The 23,933-nt window shown below is 45.2% G+C and overlaps 1 protein-coding gene across 2 annotated transcripts in view; it reads left to right on the top strand.

Annotated features, from left to right (window-relative positions):
* The window catches only part of Gpr161 (G protein-coupled receptor 161), a 40,131-nt gene that overhangs the window by 676 nt on the left and 15,522 nt on the right, over window positions 1-23,933 (top strand). Inside the window, exons 1-2 of one of the 2 annotated variants that reach the window (XM_027417139.2) lie at window positions 1,164-1,534; window positions 20,388-20,802. In XM_027417139.2, the coding sequence (XP_027272940.1) occupies window positions 20,432-20,802 (371 nt within the window). In that variant the 5' untranslated portion in view covers window positions 1,164-1,534; window positions 20,388-20,431. Of the gene's footprint in view, window positions 1-1,163; window positions 1,535-20,387; window positions 20,803-23,933 lie in introns of those variants that run through there. The other variant, XM_027417140.2, reaches the window with a different exon arrangement.

Here is a 23,933-nt window from a genome sequence, read left to right as displayed (position 1 = left end):
TGGGGGTGTGGGGCGCAGCGGCCACGACCCCAGGCTGCAATCCGTGAGGACCAGGTGAGTAGCATCCTCCTGGTCAGGACTAGGGTGTCCTGTGCCAGAGTCCGGGTGCGAGACGAACCCAGACGTCGCCCCGGCGCCGTGGGATGGGCGCCCCTGCCCCTCAGATCTTTAGCAGGGAGATTCGCTTGGTTTGGGGGCTGGGGAGAAGCACTTCAACTGGGCCAAGAGCTTAAGCCCGGGGCATCCTGTGGACAAAGGCATGTGGCTTGAGAACGTCTGCTGGGATGGCCCGTCGCGCTTCAGAGCAGCCTGCTTACCAGTGGCAGCAGCCGGGCGTTGGCACCTTTGGACAGCACAACTCTGAGACTCTGCCTTTTCCTTATCGTACCTCTCATCCCTTTTGCAAAGTGTTTACAAGAGCGGCCATTTAGTCCTCTTCCCTGCTAGGTAAGGAGAAAGCTGCAGTTTTGGAGGAAAAAGACCTGGGTTCGGTGATGTGCCCAGTGGGAGACACTGATAGATCAGACTGTCTTAGGTGCTGGAGGCTCCTGGAGCCTCGGCATCTGTCTCCTCCCGGTAGAACCAGCCCGGGTTGGAGCCAGAGCTTTGCCAAATCGATGATGTTTGCCTGTGTAATGCATCGTACTTTAGCCACCTTGAGAGCAGGTGAAAATAGGCGCATCCCAGCCCCTCTAGGAAGAATGGGGAGGGGGCGGGGCCTCAGGTTATGTAGCCAGGCTTTCCACCACCAGGCTTCTTCCAGAACCCCTCTTCCTGCCCTAACCTACACCCACCTTGTTTTATACTTCTAAGGTGCTGACAACTGGTTTCATACTCACCTTTTAAATCTATTCACACGACAGCCCTGTGAACTGCAATTATTATCCCCTTTGATGAGTGAGGAAACTGAAAGTCAGGAAAGTGAAATACTCTGCCCTGTTTTCTTTGTTGTTGTTGTTTTGTTTGCTTGCTTGTTGCTTGTTAACTTGTTTTGTTTTGTTTGAGACAGGGTCTCTAGACAGTCCTGGCTGTTCTGAAACTTACTATGTGGACCGGGGGAGGGGCGGCGGGAGGACTTGAACTTGCCTCTGCCACCAGGCTGAACTAGGTAGGATCTTTTGACTTAGCAATGCTTTGCATGTGGGGGTCGTTTGACTCAGAGCTTTTTGTCCTACAGACCTAATGAGATGGGAGTGAGCATAGAGACCTCAGAAAGAGATCTGCTTGGTATTTTGGCACTGACTTCAAGACCTATGGTCCCCAAATCTGTGTTGCAGCCCTTTGCATTGCATGTCCTCTGATCAAGGAGTATGGAGTAATCAGAGGATCTGTGCCCTGTTTGGGGTCTGAACTTCATCTGTCCTAAGTGTCAACAGATCCAGGTAGAGTCCTATGGCACACACATATTTCATGGACGATGCTACCCAGGAAGCCAGAGTATAGGGAGAAGTAAGGTTATGTGCAGAGTGACACCCCATGAGGAGGCAGCCAGCTGTGGATACTATCACAAGGTCCCTACGCATTGTTGTCTGAGGTGAGCTTTGTGGAAACTGTAAATTTTTGGGGGGACCCCAATTTTTTTAAAAAATGGCTTTTAATTCAAAACTCACTTTTGTTAAATATGCAGAGTCATTGATTGTGTGTCCAGGTGTTTTGTGGTCTGCAGACTGCCAGTGTACAGTCTAGGTTAGACCTTTTGAGACACAGTCTATCTGAACCATTGTAAAGCATGGCTGGAGGGGAGAAAGGGCATCTTTAAAAGCCAAAAATACTAACAAGATGAGGTTAGCTGTCAGCGTGCCTCACAGTTTGGAGGAAAGATTAAATACTTCATTCAGTTTATCCCAGGCTTGCCAATGATTGTATCCCGTCCCAAGAAAGAATACTTTCAACTAGTTTTCAGTCTGTTTCTGGGGTCCTTTTCTTTGTCTGGCAGTGGAGAGGGTAGCACTCAGGTCAGATATATTCAAGGAAAGTTGGGAGCATGAAGGAAGGAATTTTTGGTCTGTCAAATCTAAATCCTGATGAGTTACACTTGCGTTTTTGTTTGCGTTTGTGTTTGTATTATACTGGAGTCATAGGTGACTGGGAATAATCGGAAGCACCTAGACCTAAGTACTGCCTAACCCTGCCCTTTACAGTGTATGACCTGGGGTGCATAATGAATGAGCTTATCTGGTATATGGTTAGTTTTCAAAAACACAGTTTAATAGGAAAGGTTCTTTAATATAGGAGTATATAGAAAAATTAAAGTTCTTTTCACAGCTCCACGACCCTCTTTCCACCTCAGAGGTAACCACATCAAATGTATTTCCTTTCAAGGTGTGTGTGTGTGTGTGTGTGTGTGTGTGTGTGTGTGTGTGTGTGTGTGGTGTACATATGTGCATGTAGAAGCCAGAGGTTGATAACCTTCCTGCACCTTACTGTTTATATTTTGACAGTGTATATAATGATTTTGACCACGCTCACCCCTTTTACCTTTTCTTTCCCCTCTCCCTCTCTAACTGAAGCCCCTCTGCCCTAATTAGACCCCGTCTACTTTCACGTCATTTTTAGACGTTTGATTCGAGTTGTTTGCATGTGCATGGGGGAGGGGGCATTGTTTACTGGAGCATGGGCAACTTTCCATGGTCAACCTATGTGCTGAAGAAATTTTTCTGAGACAGCATCTCTTTTTGAACCTGGAGCTTACTAATCCTCTAGGCTGGCCAATGGGCTCCAGGGGACCTCCTGCCCCCCTCTCCCCCCAGTCCTCATGCTTTCAAGGCAAATACTCTACTGAGGGAACAGACACTCAAGCCCTTCCCTCCAGGTCTTTTTCAGTGCTTATGCATCACCATGCCTGGAAATATAGGTGATATATATGTAATATATGCATATATTTAATATTAATTAATATATATTATTTATATATACTATTTAATATAATATATATGTAATATGTGACTTATTCACATCACAGTATGACATCATAAAATAATATTGTCTACATTTTTAGCTTTAGAACCAACATGAATATGTTGAATATACTTTTGAAAAACATACAAATAAGGCTATATATATATATAAATTTTGTAATTTATTGTTTTGATTGAACAATATGACATAAAAATCATCCAATCTCATAATAATAAGTATAATCCTTTCCTTTTCCTTTTTTTCTCCTTCTTATTTATTTGAGACAGGGTCTCACTGTGTAGTCTTGGCTAGTCTTGAACTCACAGAGATCCACCTGACTCTGTCTCCAAGTGCTGGGATTAAAAGCCTGCATTACTGCACCCTGCAGCTTCATCCCTTTAAATGGATGTATAGTACTTGATAGTGTATTTACTATTATTTATTTAAACATCTCCCTGTTGATGGCCCACAACTTTGTCTATCTGCCTATCTTTCTTTATGACACATTTAGAATATTTCTGGATACAAATTATTTCTAGAAGTAGAATCTGTGGGTCAAGGAATGTACACATTTTAGGCAGCTTTTTTATTTATTTATATATTTTTTTCTTTTTGAGACAGGGTCTCACTGTGTAGTCCTGGCTGCCCCGGAACTCACTATATGGACCAGGCTGGCCTCAAACTCACAGAGATTCACCGGCTTCTGCCTCCCAACTGCCAGGATTAAATGCATGTGCTACCACACCCAGCTTAAGCAGTTGTTTAAAGAGTTCTCTTTTGTCTATTGAGATCTTGAGGGACTGTTGAAAATGATATCTAATTATCTTACTTATGTAAGATTACTTGTTTAGGGTTAGGTCATGTAGTTAAAAAAATCACGACATTCAAAATTCCACAAGTTATATAAAATAACAACTCCACCCCACTCCTGTTCCCTAGCCCTGTATTTCCTTTTTGACTTATAGCCAGTTTTGTCAGTTTTTGTCTTTCAGATATAATCCATACACCCACAGGTGGCACAATTTGTATCTTTTCATCTTTCTCTTTTCCTTTCAAAATGAATGCTGTGGCATACTTTATACCCACTTGTGCATATGACATTTTAAGTTTATCCCAAATCTTAGGGAACAGTATTGACTGTGTGCACTTTAAATGCTAATAGATTCTTCCACATTTACTCGTAACATTTAAGAAATCAACTTGTATTTCCTCTCATTCCTCTGTCAATTCCTTTGCCATTTACCCCCTTCTGGTGAATTGGAATCTCATCAATTTCATAAGCTCTGCCTAGATTCTGGACTTTCATCCACCTGTTGTTAACAAATCGAAATTTTTCCTTTCTACCCTTTCCTTGTGGTGTGCATGGTTGTGCAGGAGTAATTAACTTTCGTGAGGTTAGATTTGTGTCTTTTTTCTTGGTGGCTTTCTGTTTTCTGCTTTTATTCTCCCAGAAGCCTTATCCAATTTCAGGATAAATTTTGTTTTATTTATTTATTTATTTATTTATTTATTTATTTATTTATTTATCAATTAAGAAACATGTTGAGTGGGGTTGAGAGATGATGGCTCAGTGGTTAAGAGCACTTACTGCTCTTGCAGAGGACTGTAGTTCCCAGCACTTATGTCTGCAACTCTCAACTGCCTATCAACTATAGCTCCAGGAGAGGCTGGCCTCACTAGGTATCTGCATTTACAAGCATGAGTAACCTCCTCCATCTGCCCCCCCCCCCCATGGACAGAGTGAGAAGGAGAGAGAGGGATAGACACACATAGGTGTACAAGTATATACATATACATACATACATATATACATATATACATACATACATACATACATATATTCATTCTAGGACTGTGAGCGTAGCTTAATGGCAGAGCACTGGGGAGCGGGGTACACGCAGAACTACATTTATCCTCCTCATCAGTTTCGCTCCCTTCTGTGTGTGACCTCTGTGGTCAGGGTTTGTATCTGTCCCTGAGTCTCTTTAGTCAATCTCCATTTTCTTTGCCTTTTTAAAGGGTATTTCTCACTAAGTCTTAAGCGTGTGCTTTTCTTGGGCAGGCAGAGGGTGGCAAGGGTGTGGTGGGCCATGGGGACAGTGTTTAGGCGCAGGTGTGACTTGGGATAGCAGAGGTGGGAGGCATCTGTTAATGAATAAAGCAGGTGGGGGGTTCCCATGGCATGGTCAGGGCTGTGTGGGGAACCATCAATCTGGCAGAGTAGGAGGGACAGATTGGAACGGGGGTGACATCAGAGATAAGAAGATGAGATGGGAATGTCTAATACTAGGGGGAAGACGGTGGCACTCTGAGATGGGTAATGACAATATGGATGAATTTTTTTGAGCTAGATTTTAGTGATACACAGGATGTCTGCCACAGGGAGTGGAACGGATCAACATTTAGCAAAATGCGCGCGCGCACGCGCACGCGCACGCACGCATGCACGCGCGCACGCGCGCGCACACACACACACACAGTCTTATTTTGCCTTGTATGGAAGTCTAAGGCTTGGACATGCTCATTCATTGACCCAAGATCACACTGCCTGAGTGTCAGAGCTGTAGTAGCCCTATCAGGATTATTTGGTAAGAGCAGTTGAAAATGCCCCAGTTTTCTGTGTCTTTTTTCTAATTTTTAAAAAATTTTATGTGTATGTGTATATGCTGAAATGTATGTGTGTGCAGTATGTGTGTGTCCAAATGCCCTCAGAGTCTGGAAAACAATAGATCCCCTGGAACTTGATTTACAGGAGGCTGTAAGTGGCCTGGTGTAACTGCTGGGAACTGAACCCAGATCCACTGCAAGAGCATCACGTGATCTTAACTGCTGAGTCCTCTCTCCAGCACAAGCTACTTTTTAAAAAAAAGATAGGGTCTCTAGCCCAGGATGGGCATGAATCCCTTGTGTGACAGAGATGGCTTTGATCCTTCTGCCTTCACTTCCCCAGGGCTGGGATTATAGGTGTGTGTTAACATAAATACTTCATTTAGTGCTGGGGACAGAGTCCAGGGTGAGTGCTAGGCAAGTATCCTATAGCTGAACTGTATCTCTAGTCCCTAGGTTTCTGTTTTAAGAGATGGGGTGAATGGTGGTGTTCTGTGGAGTAGGGATGATAGGAGCCGAGATGGTGAATTTTTTTTTTTTTCTGTATGTGTCATATCTGAGGTGCTTGGATGTGTCATACATGGAAGAAAACGTCTAAGGGTGGGTGGATGTGAGTCTGTTCTCTTGGGTAAAGATGGAGACTTAACTAGAAAAGATTTGGTGGTAGACAGAGCATACAGAGTGAAAACTTATGTAAAGGACCCTTGGGTCTAGAGAGATGGCTCAGAGGTTGAGATTATCTGCTGCTCTTCCTGAGGACCCAAGCTTGCTTCCCAGCACCCTCAAGAGTTGAGTTATAGACCAGTTGGCTCTGATGCCTCCTGTGTGCTGACTTCCTGCCTGGCCATGTGGTCTTTCATGGCCTCTCCCTCCCAGACGGCACTCATCAAGATATGATATAGTCAGACGATGCTTAGGGTTTCACCCTCCAAAACCACGAGCTGAACAAACTTTCCTGAGAAAGTATGCATTGTGAGACATTTCACTATAGTAAGGGGAAACAGATGAACGGGGCCAGTTTCGTTTTTCCTCTTTGCACTTACTACCACCTGGAATTATCTTACATATTTATTATTTACTGCTTGTGTCCCCCCTTATAAACTCGGTCATATCTTACTTCTGTTGTGTTACAGCTGTAAAGAATAGCTGAGCAATGAGTATCTTCCTTACATACTTTTTTTTGCATGGTGTACTGAGGAATGACAAGCAGAGAGCCGACTGGAGGATAAGATTATATGAGTGTCCAGAAACCTGCAACAGTGTGGCTACAGGTTCATTAGGTATCTGCCTTACATATGGCCACCAGAGAAAATTATTCAGAAAAAATATTCCTGTGAGCCATTTAAAAATAATATTGCTAAGGCCCGACTTGGTGGCATGCACCTTTAATCCCAGCACTCAGTAGGCAGAGGCAGGTGGATCTCTATGAGTTTGAGGCCAGCCTGCTCTACATAGTGAGTTCTTGGCCAGCTGGGGCTATACAGTGAGACCCTGTCTCAATAATAATAATGACAACATAATAATTATACTATTACATGTCTAAAACTCTCAAGGAATCAATAAATGTGTTAAATTAAATGTAGTAATATTGTCATTTTAGCAATATAGGCTTAGTTAGTTTGTTTTGCTCAGTGAGTATAATCAGTAAAAAATAAAATTGAGGGTAAAACTTAATTAACATGTAATCATTGTTTGCCTTTAATGGAAGTAATTGTTTTGGTCTTCTGAGTGTAGCCTTCATTACTTACTATTTCCTTACTCCTTTGTGTGTCTGTATATGTGTGGAGGGGGTTGTTTTATTTTTCTTAATCTGTTTAGAAAGCATATACAGTAAGAAATATTGCTTCTACAGGACAGGATCCTTCCATCCCCATGTGACTGATATTTTTACTAGCTATTGTCTGTTGGGTTGATCTGTGCGTCCAAACACCCTTTCCCTGACTTGCCCCATCCATCTCCCCCGGTGTGACAGCCAAGTGCCTCCTGGCAGTTCCAGGTGTTCCCTGCAGAGGGCGCAAAATCACCTCTCCTAGGAGTAGTGGTTACCTGAGATGTCTGCTTGGATTTACCTGCCTTGTTCCCCAGCCGTCCCGATTCTCTTCACTAACATCACTGTGAGCTTTTCTTTTTTTTTCTTTTTTTTTTTTTTTTTGCTTTCACAGGGAAAGTTCACTCTTCAAGGAAGGGGCTTGGGAGGCAAAGGAAACAGGGGACATGGCCACCTATAGTCACAAGTAGAGATACATTTAAACGTGCCTGTGACCCAGACTTCGCTGTGGCAAGTAGGTGATTGGATACCAAGTGCTAAGTCAGTTCACTACTGGGAGGAAGTATTTTTCTACACTTAGCTTCCGGTGCCTTGAATCCCCAATGGAGCCTGGGTAGTTTTCATTTGGCCTTCTCCTGCCTCACATCCATTTCATCTAGCTAAGTAGTTAGGTGTCTTTAATTACATTTGAAGTGGGAGGGATTAAATGTTTCATGCCTTCATTTATATAGGCATCTTAGAGTTTACCTTGGTAGCCATTCTGCCAGCCGCTTTTACCCATGTTTCCTCTTTGGCAATCGTACGAAGTCAGTTAATTCTCTCTTTTACCTCATGGAAAAGTTGAGGCTCAGAGAGGTTAAAAGACAAGATCACCAGAACCCAGACCTAGGTTGGGTGAGGACTCCAAAGTCCATGTTCTTCTACTGATTACCAGGTCTAAGCGGATACTAGTGTGGGTTAGCTTTTGGCCGCTGTGACAAATGCCTGCGATAACAACTTAAGCTAGGGAAGACCTATTTTGGCTCATGGCTTCAGAGGGTCCACCATATGGCATGCTGGTTCCAATGTTTCCGAGCCTGTCATGGAGAAGAGCTTGATGAGGAAGAGGATGCAACAATGATCTGGTTATCCCTTGATGGCTGGGAAGCAGGAAGAGGAATGGGGTGGGGGTAGGGGGTGGGCGTGGGGGCCTCCAAAGGCACTCAGGTACTTCTGATCGGTTACCCCCTCCCACACTTTCTACAACTTTGAAACCGTCCATTAAATTACGAGTTCATCAGCGCATTTGTCCACTGATCAGGTCATTGCCTGCATGTGTGATCCAGTCCCTTCCTTAAGCCACGCATCTCAACACTGTTTGGGGAGCCGTGTCTTCAACACATGAGTCTGTTAGGGAGATACTTCATATCCAATCCAAAAGAAAGCGTGTAGGGAGAATACAAAATATTTATCTTCTCAAAGCCAATTGAGAAAGTAGAAGACACTCAGGAAACATTTGTAAGCCACCGGGAAAGGAACACAACCTTCCCTTAAAAAAAACAAAAAACAAAACAACAAAAACCCTTGTGCTGTGTAAAGATGCGTGTGTCTGAAAAGATAACTAAAATGGACCAGGAACACTGTAGGTATGGTGATGCCAGCAACCACAATAGGAGCAGAATGTTCCAGAAAGGCTTCTTGGGAGTTTAGCTCAAGCGATAGTCAGGCCTTGAGCTACATGCTATTCAAATAAGTGGTAATAAGTGGCGCTGAGGAGGCTCATGGCCTGGGGCACAGGAATGGCTTTTCCAGCCCACATGACTCCTCCTTGCCCTTTTATTATCTCTTCAACTGGAGGACACGCCTAAGAACAAAAAGCTACTGTGAATTAATTACCATGTGAAAAATGCATTTGAATTTTTTTGGCCACAGAGATTTTTATTGTAATATCCCTTATTGGGCCTTCAACTGTGCTTGGGGTGTACTTGTTTGGGTGGACCCCTCCAGTGACCACCACCAAGTGATCCAGTTGGAGAATGTGAGGTAGGGTAGTTTATAGAAAGTAAGGAAAAGGTGTATGGTAGCTAGGAACAGTGACATTCTTCCTCATCCAGGCTGTTCATGGACCTTCTGCTTGGATCCCTATGGTCTCTGCAGGAAACTCAGGTTTCTCTGACTTTGCCCTTTGGAACAGCTCAGTGGCAACCGGTTGGTGTAACTGAACATAATTCATTCAGATCATGTGACAGTGGTCTACTGTCATGACCCACCAGCTGATCAGTTGTGAACTAACAACCTTGGAGGTTTCAAAAGCCAGTGATAACATTGGAATTGATTTCTTTTCTTTTTTCTTTTTTTCCAGACAGGGTTTCTCGGCATAGCTTTGGAGCCTATCCTGGCACTCGCTCTGGAGACCAGGCTGGCCTCGAACTCACAGAGATCCACTTGCTGGGATTAAAGGCCTATGTCACCAACGCCCCGCCTGGAATTGATTTCTAAGGCCCATGTATTGAGGGGATTTAGGGAAAAGGGACTGGAGGATGTCCCAGTGGTTCAGAGCACTAGCTGCTCTTCCAGAGGACCTAGGGTTAATTGCCAGCACTCAAATGGCAGCTCAGAAGTGTCTGTAACTCTTATTCTAGGGGATCTGATGTCTCCCCTGTCGTACTCTGGCACCAGGCACACACATGGTGCATAGGCATACATGCAGATAAAACATCCATCCACGTAAGATAAAACACATGGAGCTGGGCGTTGGGGGCGCACGCCTTTAATCCCAGCACTCGGGAGGCAGAGGCAGGCGGATCTCTGTGAGTTTGAGACCAGCCTGGTCTACAAGAGCTAGTTCCAGGACAGCCTCCAAAGCCACAGAGAAACCCTGTCTCAAAAAACAAAACAAAACAAAACAAAAACCCAACAAAACAAAACAAAAACACACACATGGAAAAGTATGGTGGATTTCACTTATTTTGCTGAAAGGGTTACTAGAAAGAGTTAACGTGCTGTTAATAACATCTCACCAGTTCGGAAAACCCAGCTGTCCAGAATGAAGCATTCCAGGGTGTAAGCTGGTCTTTAGGTGCAATTTTAGAAATTGCTACTGGCATTGCACTCCTTGGTGGTTACATTCTCCTTGTATGTTTAGGGTTACCATGGGAGAGGGCAAGCAAGTTAAGGTTGTGGGATCTTTTGCACCAGGAGGGAGTTGAGGATACTGAGACAAGGATGGATGAAAAGGGATTGGGAGAAGGGGTGGCTGCCCCATGACACCTGTTCTCACCAGCTGTTGGATTACGCTGTCACTACCTCACTGCAGTTCACCTTCCTTGGCTTCTCTCGTTCCATCTTTGACCTGTGTTGTCAAATTGGGTTGCTGTTTTCCAGCAAGGAAAGTTTCGTACAGGGAACTGAGAAGGGGTTGTTGTTTAGCTGGAGCCAGGTGCAGTGGCATCACAGCTCATTAGGAGACTTAGCTGTTTCAAGCTTTCTGCACTGTGTGGGACTTCCAGCCACATGCTCAAAAGCTAGCTCTCCCTTAAACGTTGCGTTTGGGTTTCCTTAGGAGAAAGGGCAAAGGATTGAGAGCCATTGAGAAATCTGCTCCTTTTAAATCAGTGATTGGAGGCCACAGGTCAACATCTGGTGTCTTCCTTAATCATTCTTCACCTTGTCTTTTTTTTTTTTAAAAAAGGTATTTTTAATTGTAACTTATTATTTGTGTGTGGGTTATCTCTTCTACCAGGTGGTCAGGGAATCAATCTCAGGTTGTCAGGCTCGGTGGCAAGTGCCTTTACTTGCTGAGTTATCTCACCGACCCTCTACCTTGTGTTTTGAGACAGAGTCACTGAACCTGTTACTTACCAATTGGCTACACTCTCTGGCCAGTGAGTTCTAGGGGTTTTGCTGTTTCCAGCCACCCTGTGCTATGGTTATAGAGAAGCCCTCTGCACCAGCTGTTTTGTATGGGTTCTAGAGACTAAACTCCAGTCCTCTCGCTTGCTCTGTCAAGTTCTTTATGGACTGAACTATGTCTCCAGCTCTCAAAGAAGACACAGATAGTCTGGGGTAAAGTGATGGGGGCTGAGCTATAATAAGACAAGGTTGAATTCTAAATACATTCCGGATAGGGAGCCAAATTCCCAAATGGACTTGATTTGGGACATGAGAGTATGCAAAGAATCAAGAGTGACTTCAAGATGAGGCTCTGAGCACCTGGAAGGATGGGAATGCCTCACATAAGATGATGAAGAGGTGGTTTGGAACATGTTTGGCTTTCATTGCCTGTGACAGGAGAGTAGAGATGTTGAGTGGCCAGCTGGATGTAGGAGTCTACAGCTCCTGGGGGATGTCATTGGTGTCTCTCCATCCGTGCTGGGGCTTCTGAGCAGATCTAATTGCCTGTTGACTCATCGTGGCCCTAACAACAACATCAGGTAGACTTGGAGTAGCCTTGGCAAGAGCATCAGGTAGACTTGGAGTAGCCTTGGCAACAGCATCAGGTAGACTTGGTGTGTAGCCTTGGAAACAGCATCAGGTAGACTTGGAATGGCTTTGGACAGTTTTGACCTGGTCTGACCTAGTTTTGCCTTTGGGTTTTGTTGGGATTCCTGTTCTGGGGCCATGGTCTGAACCTCATGTAAAAGATCTGTCATCTTGCCTTTATTCCACTCAGAGAAATTACATGGACCAGGCTGGAATGTCCAGTAGGAGAAGGATGCTTGGCAGGTGGGCAACTGGGACTGATACTCTTCTCTAGTGAAGACTTTCTCTGTCATCGGGTGTCGAGAGCCTTCCATTTTCCCATTTTCCCAAAATACTTCCTCACAGCTCTCCGTAGTGAGTTGTGTTCCTGCCTGCTTGTGGGTCTAGGACTTTGCCTGACCCTCTGATGACTATGCTGACTGGTAAACCTGGGCCATCGGAAGGCTAGTGTGACTATTGCTAGCCGGGCCTGGGAGAGGGGCCTCTAAACATTTACTTCAGAGAGTACAGCTTTGTGTGGGACTTTCCATGAAGATCCAACAGAAAGAGCAAACACATTTTTAACTCCAAGTTGAGTTTTTTTTAACCTTGTAACGCATTTCAGTCTCTGAGGCGCAGAGTGCTTCATGATCTCATACAGAGACTTGGCCTTGAAGCCACGGAGGTGTTGGGTCCCTGGAGCTGGAATTACAGGGGTTGTGAGCCACCTGACATGGGCACTAGGAACCAAACTTGGGGTTCTGGAAGTCAGCTACTCTGAACTGCTGATCCGTCTTCCAGCCCCAGGCTTTCTTTATTTCTTTATGACTTTCCTCACTCTGTGAGACAGCAAAATTAAGGTGAAGATGGACAGATTCTTTTTTTCTTTTCTTCCTTCCTTCCTTCCTTCCTTGCTTCCTTCCTTCCTTCCTTTCTCTCTCTTTCCCTTTCTTTTCTTTTTTGAGACAGGTTTTCTCTGTGTAATAGCCCTTGCTGTCCTGGAACTCACTTTGTAAACCAGGCTGGCCTCGAACTCACAGAGATCCGCCTGCCTCTGCCTCCTGAGTGCTGGGACTAAAGGCGTGCACCACCACCACCCGGCAATAGACAGATTCTTAAAGAAATTTTTATTATGGCAAAATACATAAATGCACATGACATAAAATTTACCATCTTGATGGGTTCTAAATGTATTGTGCAGTCCTGTGATAGTAACTACATTCATATTTGTTTTTCTCCCCCCACCTTTATGTGTGTTCCAGGAATGGAACTCAGGTTGCAGACACGTGCTGCAACCAATGGATGCATCTTACAGGCATTGCTTTTGGTTCTTTTGCATACATACCCAGCAGTGGAATTGCTGGATCGTACAGTAATTCTCTGCACTAAGTTTCTTAGGAACTTTTCTGTATTGGTGCTACCATTTCACACCCCTCACCAGTAGTCTGCAAGGCATGTTTTTAATCTTTAAATTATTATTATTATTATTATTATTATTATTATTATTATTATTATTAGGAATCAGTTTCATTATGCTGCCCTAGATGGTCTGAAACTCGATATGTAGACCAGGCTGACCTTGAACTTGTAGAGATCCCCTGGCCTCTGCCTCCCCAGTGCTAGGACTAAAGGTGTTAGTCACCATGCCCAGAGAAGTACAGTTTTTTTTTTCCCTGCCATATTGTCACCAACACTTGTTTTCTCCATTTCTGGTTGTTAATGAGTGGAAGACTCTCTTTGTGTTTCTACAATGTATTGGTGACGTTTCGAATTTGCACTTGGCTGCTTGCTTTCTTTGCAGAAACACTGTTCAAGTCTTTTGCCTGTTTTCCAGTTGGATTGTTTGCATTTTTGTTCTTGGAGTTTTAGGTGTCTGTTATATATTCTGAATATCAATGTCCTAACAGATACATAATTTTCTCCACTTCTGTGGGTTATCTTTTTTTATTCTTTTGAGTAAAAAGTGAGTGTCTTAGCCAAGTGTGGAGGTGCACACCTTTAATCCCAGCACTCGGGAGGTAGAGACAGGTGGATCCCTGTGAGTTTGAAGCCAGCCTGGTGGCCTATAGAGTGAGTTCCAGGACAATGAGGGCTACACAGAGAAACCCTGTCTCAGAGGAAAAAATGAGTATCTTTGAATGCATATAGTTTAAAAGCTCAGGAAATCAAATTTGTCTATTTCTCTGTGTCTGTCTGTCTGTCTGTCTGTCTGTCTGTCTGTCTGTCTGTCTCTGTGTATGTTTGTGTGTGTCAGAGATAGAGACAGAGAGTGTCTATCTCTGGCTTTGTCTCTCATTGTGGCCTATACCTTTAGTATCCTGTCTGTAGTATCATTGTCAAACCCAATGTCATAAATTCATGTATTTTTTGCATTACCCCAGGTCCCCAGTCTCCTCCTATTTACTAGTTTGCTTTTTCTCTTTCAATGAAGTTATTTGACAAATAGACTTATTAAAGATTATTAACGGGGAGAATATTCCAGGTAGGTGATATGCTTCAACAAGAGTAGGCTGAAAGTAAAGAGCACGTAGGCCAGCTGCTGGAGCTTGGTGGGATCTGTGCAGCGGTGGATGTGTGGGTGAGATGTGTGAGATGAAATGAGGCTACACCATGTAGACTCTCATGTGTTGTGATGAGTGGATGGGTTAAAGGTCAGTTGGCAGCCACAGAGCCAGCTTGTAGAGCTGAGCTTAGTTACCTTTAACCTAACCTTTCTCAGCCCATTTCCAGCTTTCCTTAATGGGTACTTGCATGGACCCAGGCACTATTTTAGGAACTGTGCAAATATTGACTCATTGACAAGCCCTAGAACAGGCACTCCTTTTCCCTTTACTTTACAGATGGAAACTGATGCCCAGAGAGGCTACTTAGCAAGTCAAGAGCCTGGATCTGGACAGATTCTGAACTGGCACACTTCTTTATGGATGGTGTCATAGTGGCAGAAACTAGCAAAGATCCCTAAGCCACAGACACCCAGCTGTAGTGCCAAAGGGTGCTGTGAAGGGGTTGTTCACAGTGTTTCTGCCCAGCGAATTGAGAATTCAGAAAGAGACCACAAGGTCATGTGGGTTCCCATGCTTGCTTCTTTTCTTTCCCTTGATGTATTTTCCCAAGCAGACCAGAACGCAGACCTAATTCACACACCAAGAGGCTCTGAACAAGCCCATGACTCGCTTTGTGGGACCCAGTGGGGAAGCAAAGCAAAGCGAAGCAAAGCACTAAACACTATAGCCAATACTGGGAAGGCCAGCAGGAGCACATCTGCCCAGGGTAACTGAGGCCATTTTCCCATACCTGCTATCTTTAGACTGACTTTCATGTGACTGCCAGAACATAATGAAGGCAGACTGGGGAGAGAACTCTTTATACATATATGTATGAAAACCAGGGACCCTGTGATCCCTTTCTGGCTCCTGTCGAGCTGTGTGGCCTTGTTTGTGGGTGGGATTGGAGTGGGGGTTCACACTCCTTTCAGTTATCTGAAGTACAAACAAGGTGGTTATTAGGACCGTCTCCCTGGCTCCACCCACCTCCATCTACTGAGACTGATGTACGTAAGCTGCTTTGAGGTGTGCAGATGACGAGCCTCTGCGAGTATGATCAAAATTGCACAGTGACCAACCCACTGGGACTGGTTTGAAAGGATGCTTTGGAATAATTCCTTACCTGGGGGATAGCTGAGCATCGTGTGTATTTGTGTCTTTGCATTTCATCCTCTTAAATGAAGGCCTGTGTGGGCCTAGCTTTTCAGGCTGGTCAGTGCTTCCTGGGGTGGGTTGTATGATGTGTGGGGTAGGTATGAAGGGTAAGGTCCCAACTTGGAGGGAGAGACTAGCTCCAGAAAGGCAAGAAGGAGGAAAGGCCCAGGGTTACCAGAAGAGAACCTTCTGCCAAAATGAATTTATTTTCTCTACAGCTAAACTCCAGAGCAGACAGCCACCGTCTTGTCCTGTCTAGTGTCCCATTGTTAGAGAGTATTAGGAGCCCTGCCTTTTCCATCCTCACAGTGCTCACCTTTTGTTTGTAGTCTCTGTGGCTGTCCTTTGCTGGTCCTATCTGGAAGTAGGGAATTGTTTTAGGGTTTCTGTTGCTGTGATAAATTACCATGACCAAAAGTAACTTGGGGAAGTAACAGTCCATCACTGTGAGAAGTCAGGGCAGGAACTCAAGTAGGAAAGGAACCTGGAGGCAGGAACTGAAGCAGAGGCCATGGAGTAACACTGCTTACTGGCCTGCTTCTCATAGCTTACTCAGCCTACTTGCTTATATCACCCAGGACCACCTGCCCATGGTGGCACCACCTCCAGTGGGCTAGGCCCTCCCACATCAGTCATTAATCAAGAAAATGCCTCATAGCCTTCCCCACAGGCCACCCTGGTGAAGACATCTCCTCAGCTGAGGTCCCATCTTCCCAAATGATTCCAGCTTCTGTCAAGTTGACAACACACTAACCAGCATGGAAGTCACCTTTGCCTCACAGTGCATGTGGAAGGTGACATGAATCTTCTGACCCTATAGATACCCCTCTCTGGAGATGAACAGCTTCCCACACTTTCATGCAAGGACAATCCATGGGTCCAAGAAGAGAAAGAGAAGGAAGTTTATAGAAGGAAGCTGAGGTAGCAGAGCCGTGTCTGAGGAGTTGGAGTAAACTTGGCAAAAGAGGTAGACTTGACATGTTGAATGCAGATCATGATGTTTTAGGAAATTAGTCAGGGCTGAGTTTCAAGTGACAGATACTTACGGAAATTAGCATAAGTAGGGGGCAGGGACAGCCTGTGTATGTAATTGAGAAAAGCGAGATTTTAGAATCACACGCTCTTCCATGAGCATTTGTGGATGGGTTAACCTGTATCTTCTCCCTTTCTCTTCCCAGACCACCACACCTCTCGCTCTCACTCTCACTCTCTCAGCTTTGCTTCCTGGTAAGCCTTTCCTACACAGTGTCAGTGGTGAGCAGCTGATGTGATGCTCTTGTTGTGCCAGACAATAGAGCCCCTTGGTTGGCTAGTTTGTCCTCTAACACTCTCAGCCAAAGTCCTAAGCCTGGAGTTCTGTCATCCCCAGACCAGTGGCTGTGAGTAGGAGCTGGAGGGGATGTTGGATTTGCCCTAATGAGAAAATAAGTTTCCAAAGTAGAATGAGGTCTAACTCCTGTGGCAAAGGCAGTCTTGTGCCAGATGTTTTAGGTGCTGGACACAACTCCATCCTCACAATTCCTCTGTGTAGAATATAAAAGCCATTTCCATTGGCAAGGAAATGGAAGTCAATGGATTTGTCCGTAGTTGTGGATATAAAGTCAAAAGGCTAGGTTTTACCTACCCCGATGGTCTGGTGTTGAAGTCTGTATGTGGTCTCAGCCCCTAAGCCCCTGTTGTCCTCCAAGACTCAGGCAGCAATGGAGTAGGAGATGTAGTACAAACCATCCATAACCAGAATTCTAGGGAAGAACGTGACACAGGCTCACAAAATATCCAAATTTGGAGTCATGGAAGAGAATGGTAATTCTGCCCTTGTGGCTCCAGCCTCGAATTGTTTGTACTGGAACCCTCACACAAACTAGTTTGTGCAATTCACAGATATCGTCTCTGGACTCTCCAGCACTGCCTTGTGTTTTAATTTAAAAAAAAAAAAAAAAAAAAAAAAAAAGGATATCGATTGCTGTCTTTAGTGACAAGGTTTGGCTTTGGATGACTTGAGGCTATTGCTAGTGGCCTGAGGCAGCTGATGCTTTACTATCTTTCTAGATGGATGGCTAGACTGAAGGTGGTTCCCGGAGAGGGGCGGCTACCCTTGCATCTGTGGCCTTAAAGGTAAAGGTACAGGAACGTAGCTGCCAGCCCTCCTGGGACTTTAACTCCTTCAGGGACGGTTCTGATCGTGCATTGACACTCCACCCGTGTTCCTGTCTAGCTGTGCATCAGGAGCACTGGGTTGTTGGTCAGCTTGTTGTGCGAGCTCAGAAACACCTTTGTGCCTGGCAGTGGAGGGTGCTCAGGAGCATAGAGACGTGAGTCGCACTGGAATTCGCTGCCATTCAATGGGCCCTGGCTTGTCAGGCCCCGGGGTAAGCTGGCTGTCAGCCAGAAGGCCTGCGATGGCTGGGGCCTTCCAAATCCTCTGGTTCTTTAAAGCTCCAGTGGGAGGAATCTGCTGGGGCTTGTGCCTGCCCACTGAAGACCTACTGGCAGAGACTAGGATCTGGATTTCCTGGGTGGGCACCTCTTTGGCCCACATTCCTCGGCTCCCTCCCTGGTAGGGTTGGACTGGGAGATCTCAAGAACCCTTGCCAGCTGCAGCTCCCTCGTTTTGCAGTCATTGGCAGGCTTGCTAACAGGACCAGTGGAGACTCCCTTGGTCTCCGTTGCATCTGTTTTTATTCTCTCAGGGGCTGCCTTTATGATGTTAACTCTCTCACAAAGTGTTAAAGTCATTCTCCAACAAAGTGTGTAACAGGGGCCTGAGCAGGTGCTAGCGACATGTAACCAAAGTCTCTGTCCTGAGGACATACTCATTTGTAATATTTTTCACTCCAGTCACATTTTTAAGGGCTTCTGTATTCATTTAGCCCAGAAGAAAAAAAAAATTAATGGTGGTCTCACTATGGAGCCCTGGCTAGCTTGGAACTTTCTATGTAGACCAGGCTGGCCTCAAACTCACAGAGATCCTCCTACTTCTACCTCTAAATGCTGGGATTAAAGGTGTGCACTGCCATGCCTGGTACCAAGTCTGTTTTCTTTTCTTTTCTTTTTTGTTTTTTTTGAGACAGTGTTTCTCTCTGTAGTCCTGGCTGTCCTGGAACTCACTCTGTAGACCAAAGCTAGTCTTGAACTCACTGCGACCCGCCTGTCTCTGCCTCCCGAGTGCTAGGATAAAAGGTGTGACCACCACCGCCTGTCTTAAGTCTGTTTTCTTCACCATCACCTTATAGCTATTGCAGCTGGCTCAAGAATGATATTCTTGTATGAAGGCTTTGTTTTGAGATTCCAACTAATAATTTACGTAGAGGCAGCAAAATCTAGAACTTGGCAACTGAAGGTGAAAACCAGAAAGAACCTTGCAAAGAAACATACCTTCAGTTGACCCACCAACAAAGCATCTTCATGACATGGTGATGCTGGGGAACTAAGACACTGGGAAACTGCATCAAGATTTAGAGAATATTTAAGCAGCTTGGAAATATGGGATGACATGCACATTGCAAGCTTTAGTAGAAGTAATGTTTGTACTTGGCTTTAGAAACAGTAATTCCATATGTTCAAGACTGGAGACACCTGCCTTCACAGCATTTCCTATGCTATAAACTCTGCGTAGGATAAGTTGACCTCATGCTTACATAAGCCCAATAGGGTGGCAGAATGGCAGGTCCCTTAGGAAGGTTTGGGGACCATCTTGGAGCGATTTAGTCACGGGGACCTTGTGTATCTCACAGAAAGCTGTGTTCCTTTCTTTTTGGTGTTTTCTGTTCATGGACAATAAGAGCAGGTAGGAAAATGGATCTGTGGGATTCTTTTTTTTTTTTCTGATTAAAGTAGATGAAAAGTTCTGGAGAAACATTAGTCTGCATATTTTATGCTTAAAATGTGTCAACCTTGAATTTTAGCCAAGATCTCAAGCCAGTTTCCTGAGAGCAGGGACCCTTACTTACTAGACAGTGAAGTCTGTGTGGGTCAATACAGTGTCTTCCTGTCCCCACTCACAATTCCTACCTGCTTCCTTGCCTCCACCATATCCAATGAGGGCGATCACCCTGTTACAGCATTGACCCTGATTTATTAGCCCTGCTCAGAAACTCACACGTGTTATTAGGATAATCTTGTGGTCAAGTTTAATGTGTCCGCAGTAAGCTGGGATATGGGTTAAAGTATAGATTTTGATTCTGCAGGTGGCCTGCAGCCCTTGTGGCTCCTGTTTTGCCAATTGAAAATCCACCCGAGGAGCAAGGGCCCACAGCAGCAGTCTGCAAAATGTCCCACAGAGCATACTTATGACAAGCCACCTGTCCCTCTGGCTGCTTGTTTAAAGTGCAGGTTCAGGCTGGATATAGCTCAGTGGTAGATACTTCTTGCCTAGTATATGCAGGATGCTGTATTCGATGCCCAGTACCGCATGAGAAAAATTTAAGGGGTGGGGGGTGAGTGGTGTCCTACTTCAGAGTTTTGGAGGTTTGAGCCCAGATGGGGGGCAGTTGGCCCATTGTTAGGGGCATGTGACAAGCTGCACCTCACAGTAAGTTCATGGTAGAGGAGAGCAGCTTCCCGCCTAACAGTCAGTAAGCAAAAGAGGAAGAGTCAGGGTTCCGTAACCCTCTCTGAAGTGTACATCCTAATGAACTAAACATCTCCCATCAGCCCTCACATCCTACCTGCTTCACTCCAGCCCCCTTCCTAATGCCAAGCTAAGAATTAAGGCTTTGATACAGGGATCTTTGGGAGACATTCCAAAGCCAAGCTACCACAGGTAGTAAGAGACAGTAGTCAATTACAGGGTCTGTGGGATGTAAACAAACAAAAACAAGTTGTAGAGGTTTCGTGGGAGACTGTCTCAGAGACTCCAGTTGGTGAACATGAGGCACCGGACTTAGCCCTGCTAAGCTGGGCTTCATCTTTCCTAAAGTGCAAGAGATGTGATCTGATGAGTCTCCCCCACCCCTGGTCCCGCCTTCTCTCTGCAGCCGCCCAGCATGCTCTGCTCACCGCATCCCGAGGTGCACTGACCATGAGCCTCAACTCCTCCCCCCACTACAGGAAGGAGCTGAGCAATCTCACTGCAACGGAGGGTGGTGAAGGGGGTGTGGTCACTGAGTTCATTGCCATCATCATCATCACCGTATTCGTCTGCCTGGGCAACTTGGTCATTGTCGTCACCTTGTACAAGAAGTCCTACCTCCTCACCCTCAGCAACAAGTTCGTCTTCAGCCTGACCCTGTCCAACTTCCTGCTGTCGGTGCTGGTGCTGCCGTTTGTGGTAACTAGCTGCATCCGGAGGGAATGGATCTTTGGCGTGGTCTGGTGCAACTTCTCTGCTCTTCTCTACCTGCTGATCAGCTCGGCCAGCATGCTCACCCTCGGGGTCATTGCCATCGACCGGTAAGTTTGCATCAGACTCGGAGAGTTGAAGGGTTATGGAAGGACGGATCTCTGGTCCATCCACTCCAGATGACTTTGTTCCTGGGAAGGGCACTGGAAGGTTCTTCCTAAGGAGAGTGCACAAGTTGGGTTTTGTTTCCTCTTTAGTCCCTTAGCCAGAGTCCTTCTCATTTTATCTGTCTATATCTTATGTATGGTCAAGTGCCACATACAATGTTCTGGTGGATGACGGATTGTATATTTGATAGGATGTACCATGCAGGCAGTGTGCCGTACCTCTTACATTTAAGTTTTATACAAAATCTATAATATCTTCTGCATAACAAAATCACCCGATGACGGGGCTCAGAGTGTATCCCTGTTGTTAAGTGTTGCACAACTGTAGCTTAATTTTGAAAAAGAAGGTCCATTGCTTTAAAGAATAAAACAAAACAAAGATCCCAGGAACCTATAGTTCCTTTTTTTTTTCCACATGAAGCAAGGGCCAAGGGGAGTGACATGCCAAAGCAAGAACTAGTCTGGTCTTCAGACTCAGCTGTTCCTCTCCGCTGCGTGCTTGATGTGTCTTCCTTGACCTCTGTCCCATTGTGACTGGTGGACCCCAGACAAAAGTCCCCTTTACTCTTTTGTTCTGTAGAGACAGCCAGGACTGGCTTGGGGAGCAGTGGGAAGGCAGACAGCCCAGGGAATGGTGATACCTGTAGGAGCCCAGCACACTTTTACAGCCTGTGTTAACCCCGCCCCAGGTGTAACTGAGGCAGAGGCCAGATGCCGATGCCCACACTGCTTAGCTGCAACTCATGTTCTCGGAGTCCTGCCAGCGTTGTGCTGGCAGGTTTAGCTATGCACCTGGCAGCTGGACTTGTCAGCAAGTTTCTGACCTTTATTTATTGGGTCATTTCAATCATCATACACAGAGCTGGACTTCTTGAAAACAGAGAGTAGAGTCAAAGTCTGTGGTCTACGTGCTTCCCTGGAAATTGGGAAGATTGTTGAGGAAGGGTCAGGGAAATACAGAGGAGGCTACTCAGGGATGTTGCCACAGGCTGACACAAGTCTCCAGACTCTTGGGAACATAGTTATTTGGGTTGGACTGACTCCCCTGAGCACAGTGATGCGGGACCCCAAGGCTGGATTCTTGTTTTCCCCATGGCTTTGTAGAGAATGTAGAATGAATGAGTCAAAATGAAACTATTAGCATCTCTAAATGTCTATTTTTCCAGTAATAAAAGCAACATAAATAAAAAGAATGAAATAGATGCTTACAGTCTAGCCAACCAGGAACATTACTGCATGTTTTCAGGGTGTCTGCCTCCTTACTACTTTTTAGTTGTCTGCAGTACGTTTTTTAGGTTTTTCTTTTTAGATTTATTTATTTTATATGTATGAGTATCTTGCCTGCAGTGGTCAGAGAGGTCATTGGACCCCCTAGAACTGGAATTATGAATGGTTGTAAACCACCAGTTGGATACCATGAACCAAACCCACGTCCTTTGCAAGAGCAGCAAGTGTTCTTAACCACTGAGCAATCTCTCCAGCTGCTCTATAGTACATCCTTTAAAACAGATGTTATTTTATTTTATTTTTAATTATGTGTGCGTATGGGTATGTGTGTGTGCTCACTGGCACAGATGCCCAAAGAAATCAGAAGAGGATGTTGGATTCTCTGGGTCTGGGGCTACAGGTGGTTGTGAGCTGCACAACATAGCTTCTGGGAACTGGGTCCTTTGCAAGAGTAGCAAGCACAGAGCCACCTATCTCTCCATCTCTCCAGCCCAGCAGTACATTTTGTGTGTGTGTGTGTGTGTGTGTGTGTGTGTGTGTGTGTGTGTTTGCTATCAGCTCACAGCATGTATAGGTCTATGCTCTGCTTTTGTCATATAACATGCAGTCATGAACATCTCCTCCCATCTCTGATAACCTTGGAGAATGTACTACTAGTGGTCATGTGGTACTCTGTCTGGGATGGACTCTGACTTAGTTTTAAGTACCCTAGTACTGGATTTAGGTGGTTTTCCATAGCTCCCTGTAGTGCTCAGGTGACCCTGTCCATTTGTGGAATTGCTGTGTTCAGAGAAGTGAAACACACTTTCAAAATACTTGGAAAAAGACAAGGGGCTCTCCCAAAAGTTAGACAGATGCGTTGGTATCCTACCAAGATGACTGCATGACACAGGAGAAAAGAGTCCGGGAATTTGTTGGCAATAGAGAGAATCAGATCTTATTGGCATTTTACTCTCTATTTGAAAAAATAACGGTTTCTGAACACCCGTTTTCTTGGCTTTTGCAGATCGAGGCTAAGCAGCTCAGGTGTAGATGAAAGTTGGTCCCTGTGTCTCTGCAGCACTCTCTGTACTTGGTCATAGTGTCAGTAGTCTGCAGGGGTAGGTCCGGGAAGATGCAAACTGCTTCCTCTAATCTGGGAGCAAGTTAAATGAAGATGAGAATGACAGATCCTCAGACCATCAAAGTGCATCACCAGCAGTTCACCTATGCCAGTGCTGTGGGCATTTGTTGGATGTCTCTAAAGGCCCAATGTAACAATAGTTCTTTCCGCCAAGCTGCCCGAGCCCTGCTTCCACGTGGGCGCATTCGGCCAGGCTGCCCAAGTTCCGCCACTACGTTAAGGTCCCAAGTAACACACACAGACTTATATTAGGTACAAATGCTGCTTAGCCAATGACTAGGATTTCTCATCTGCTAGCTCAGTCTTAATTATCATAAATCTATATATTTTAAAAGACTTATCTTATCGAGGATGCCTTCCGCTGGTACCCTTTCTTGCCGGCAGATCACATGGCGACTCCAGAGCAGAGACCAGGAGGAAGAGAGAAAGGATGACTTCCTTCTTGCCCTTGCATATATATATATATATATATTATATATATATATATATTTATATATAGTCTCCCTGCTATGTCACTTCCTGCCTGGATCACCACTTTTTTACTACATTTCCCAGAATCCTCCTTGGCTCCCAGTCCCGCCTAACTTGCTGCCTCATTGGCCAAACAGTACTTTATTTATCATCCAATAAGACAAACACATACACAGAAGCACTTCCCCCATCAGCCCAAGGCAGGGTCTTGGGGTAGTAAGCTGCAGGCCTGGTTGGGACCCCAAACTGTCCA

Source organism: Cricetulus griseus, chromosome 5 (assembly GCF_003668045.3).
Source record: "Cricetulus griseus strain 17A/GY chromosome 5, alternate assembly CriGri-PICRH-1.0, whole genome shotgun sequence".
NCBI classification, from domain to species: Eukaryota; Metazoa; Chordata; class Mammalia; order Rodentia; family Cricetidae; genus Cricetulus; species Cricetulus griseus.
This window is presented reverse-complemented; position numbering and strand designations above follow the sequence as displayed.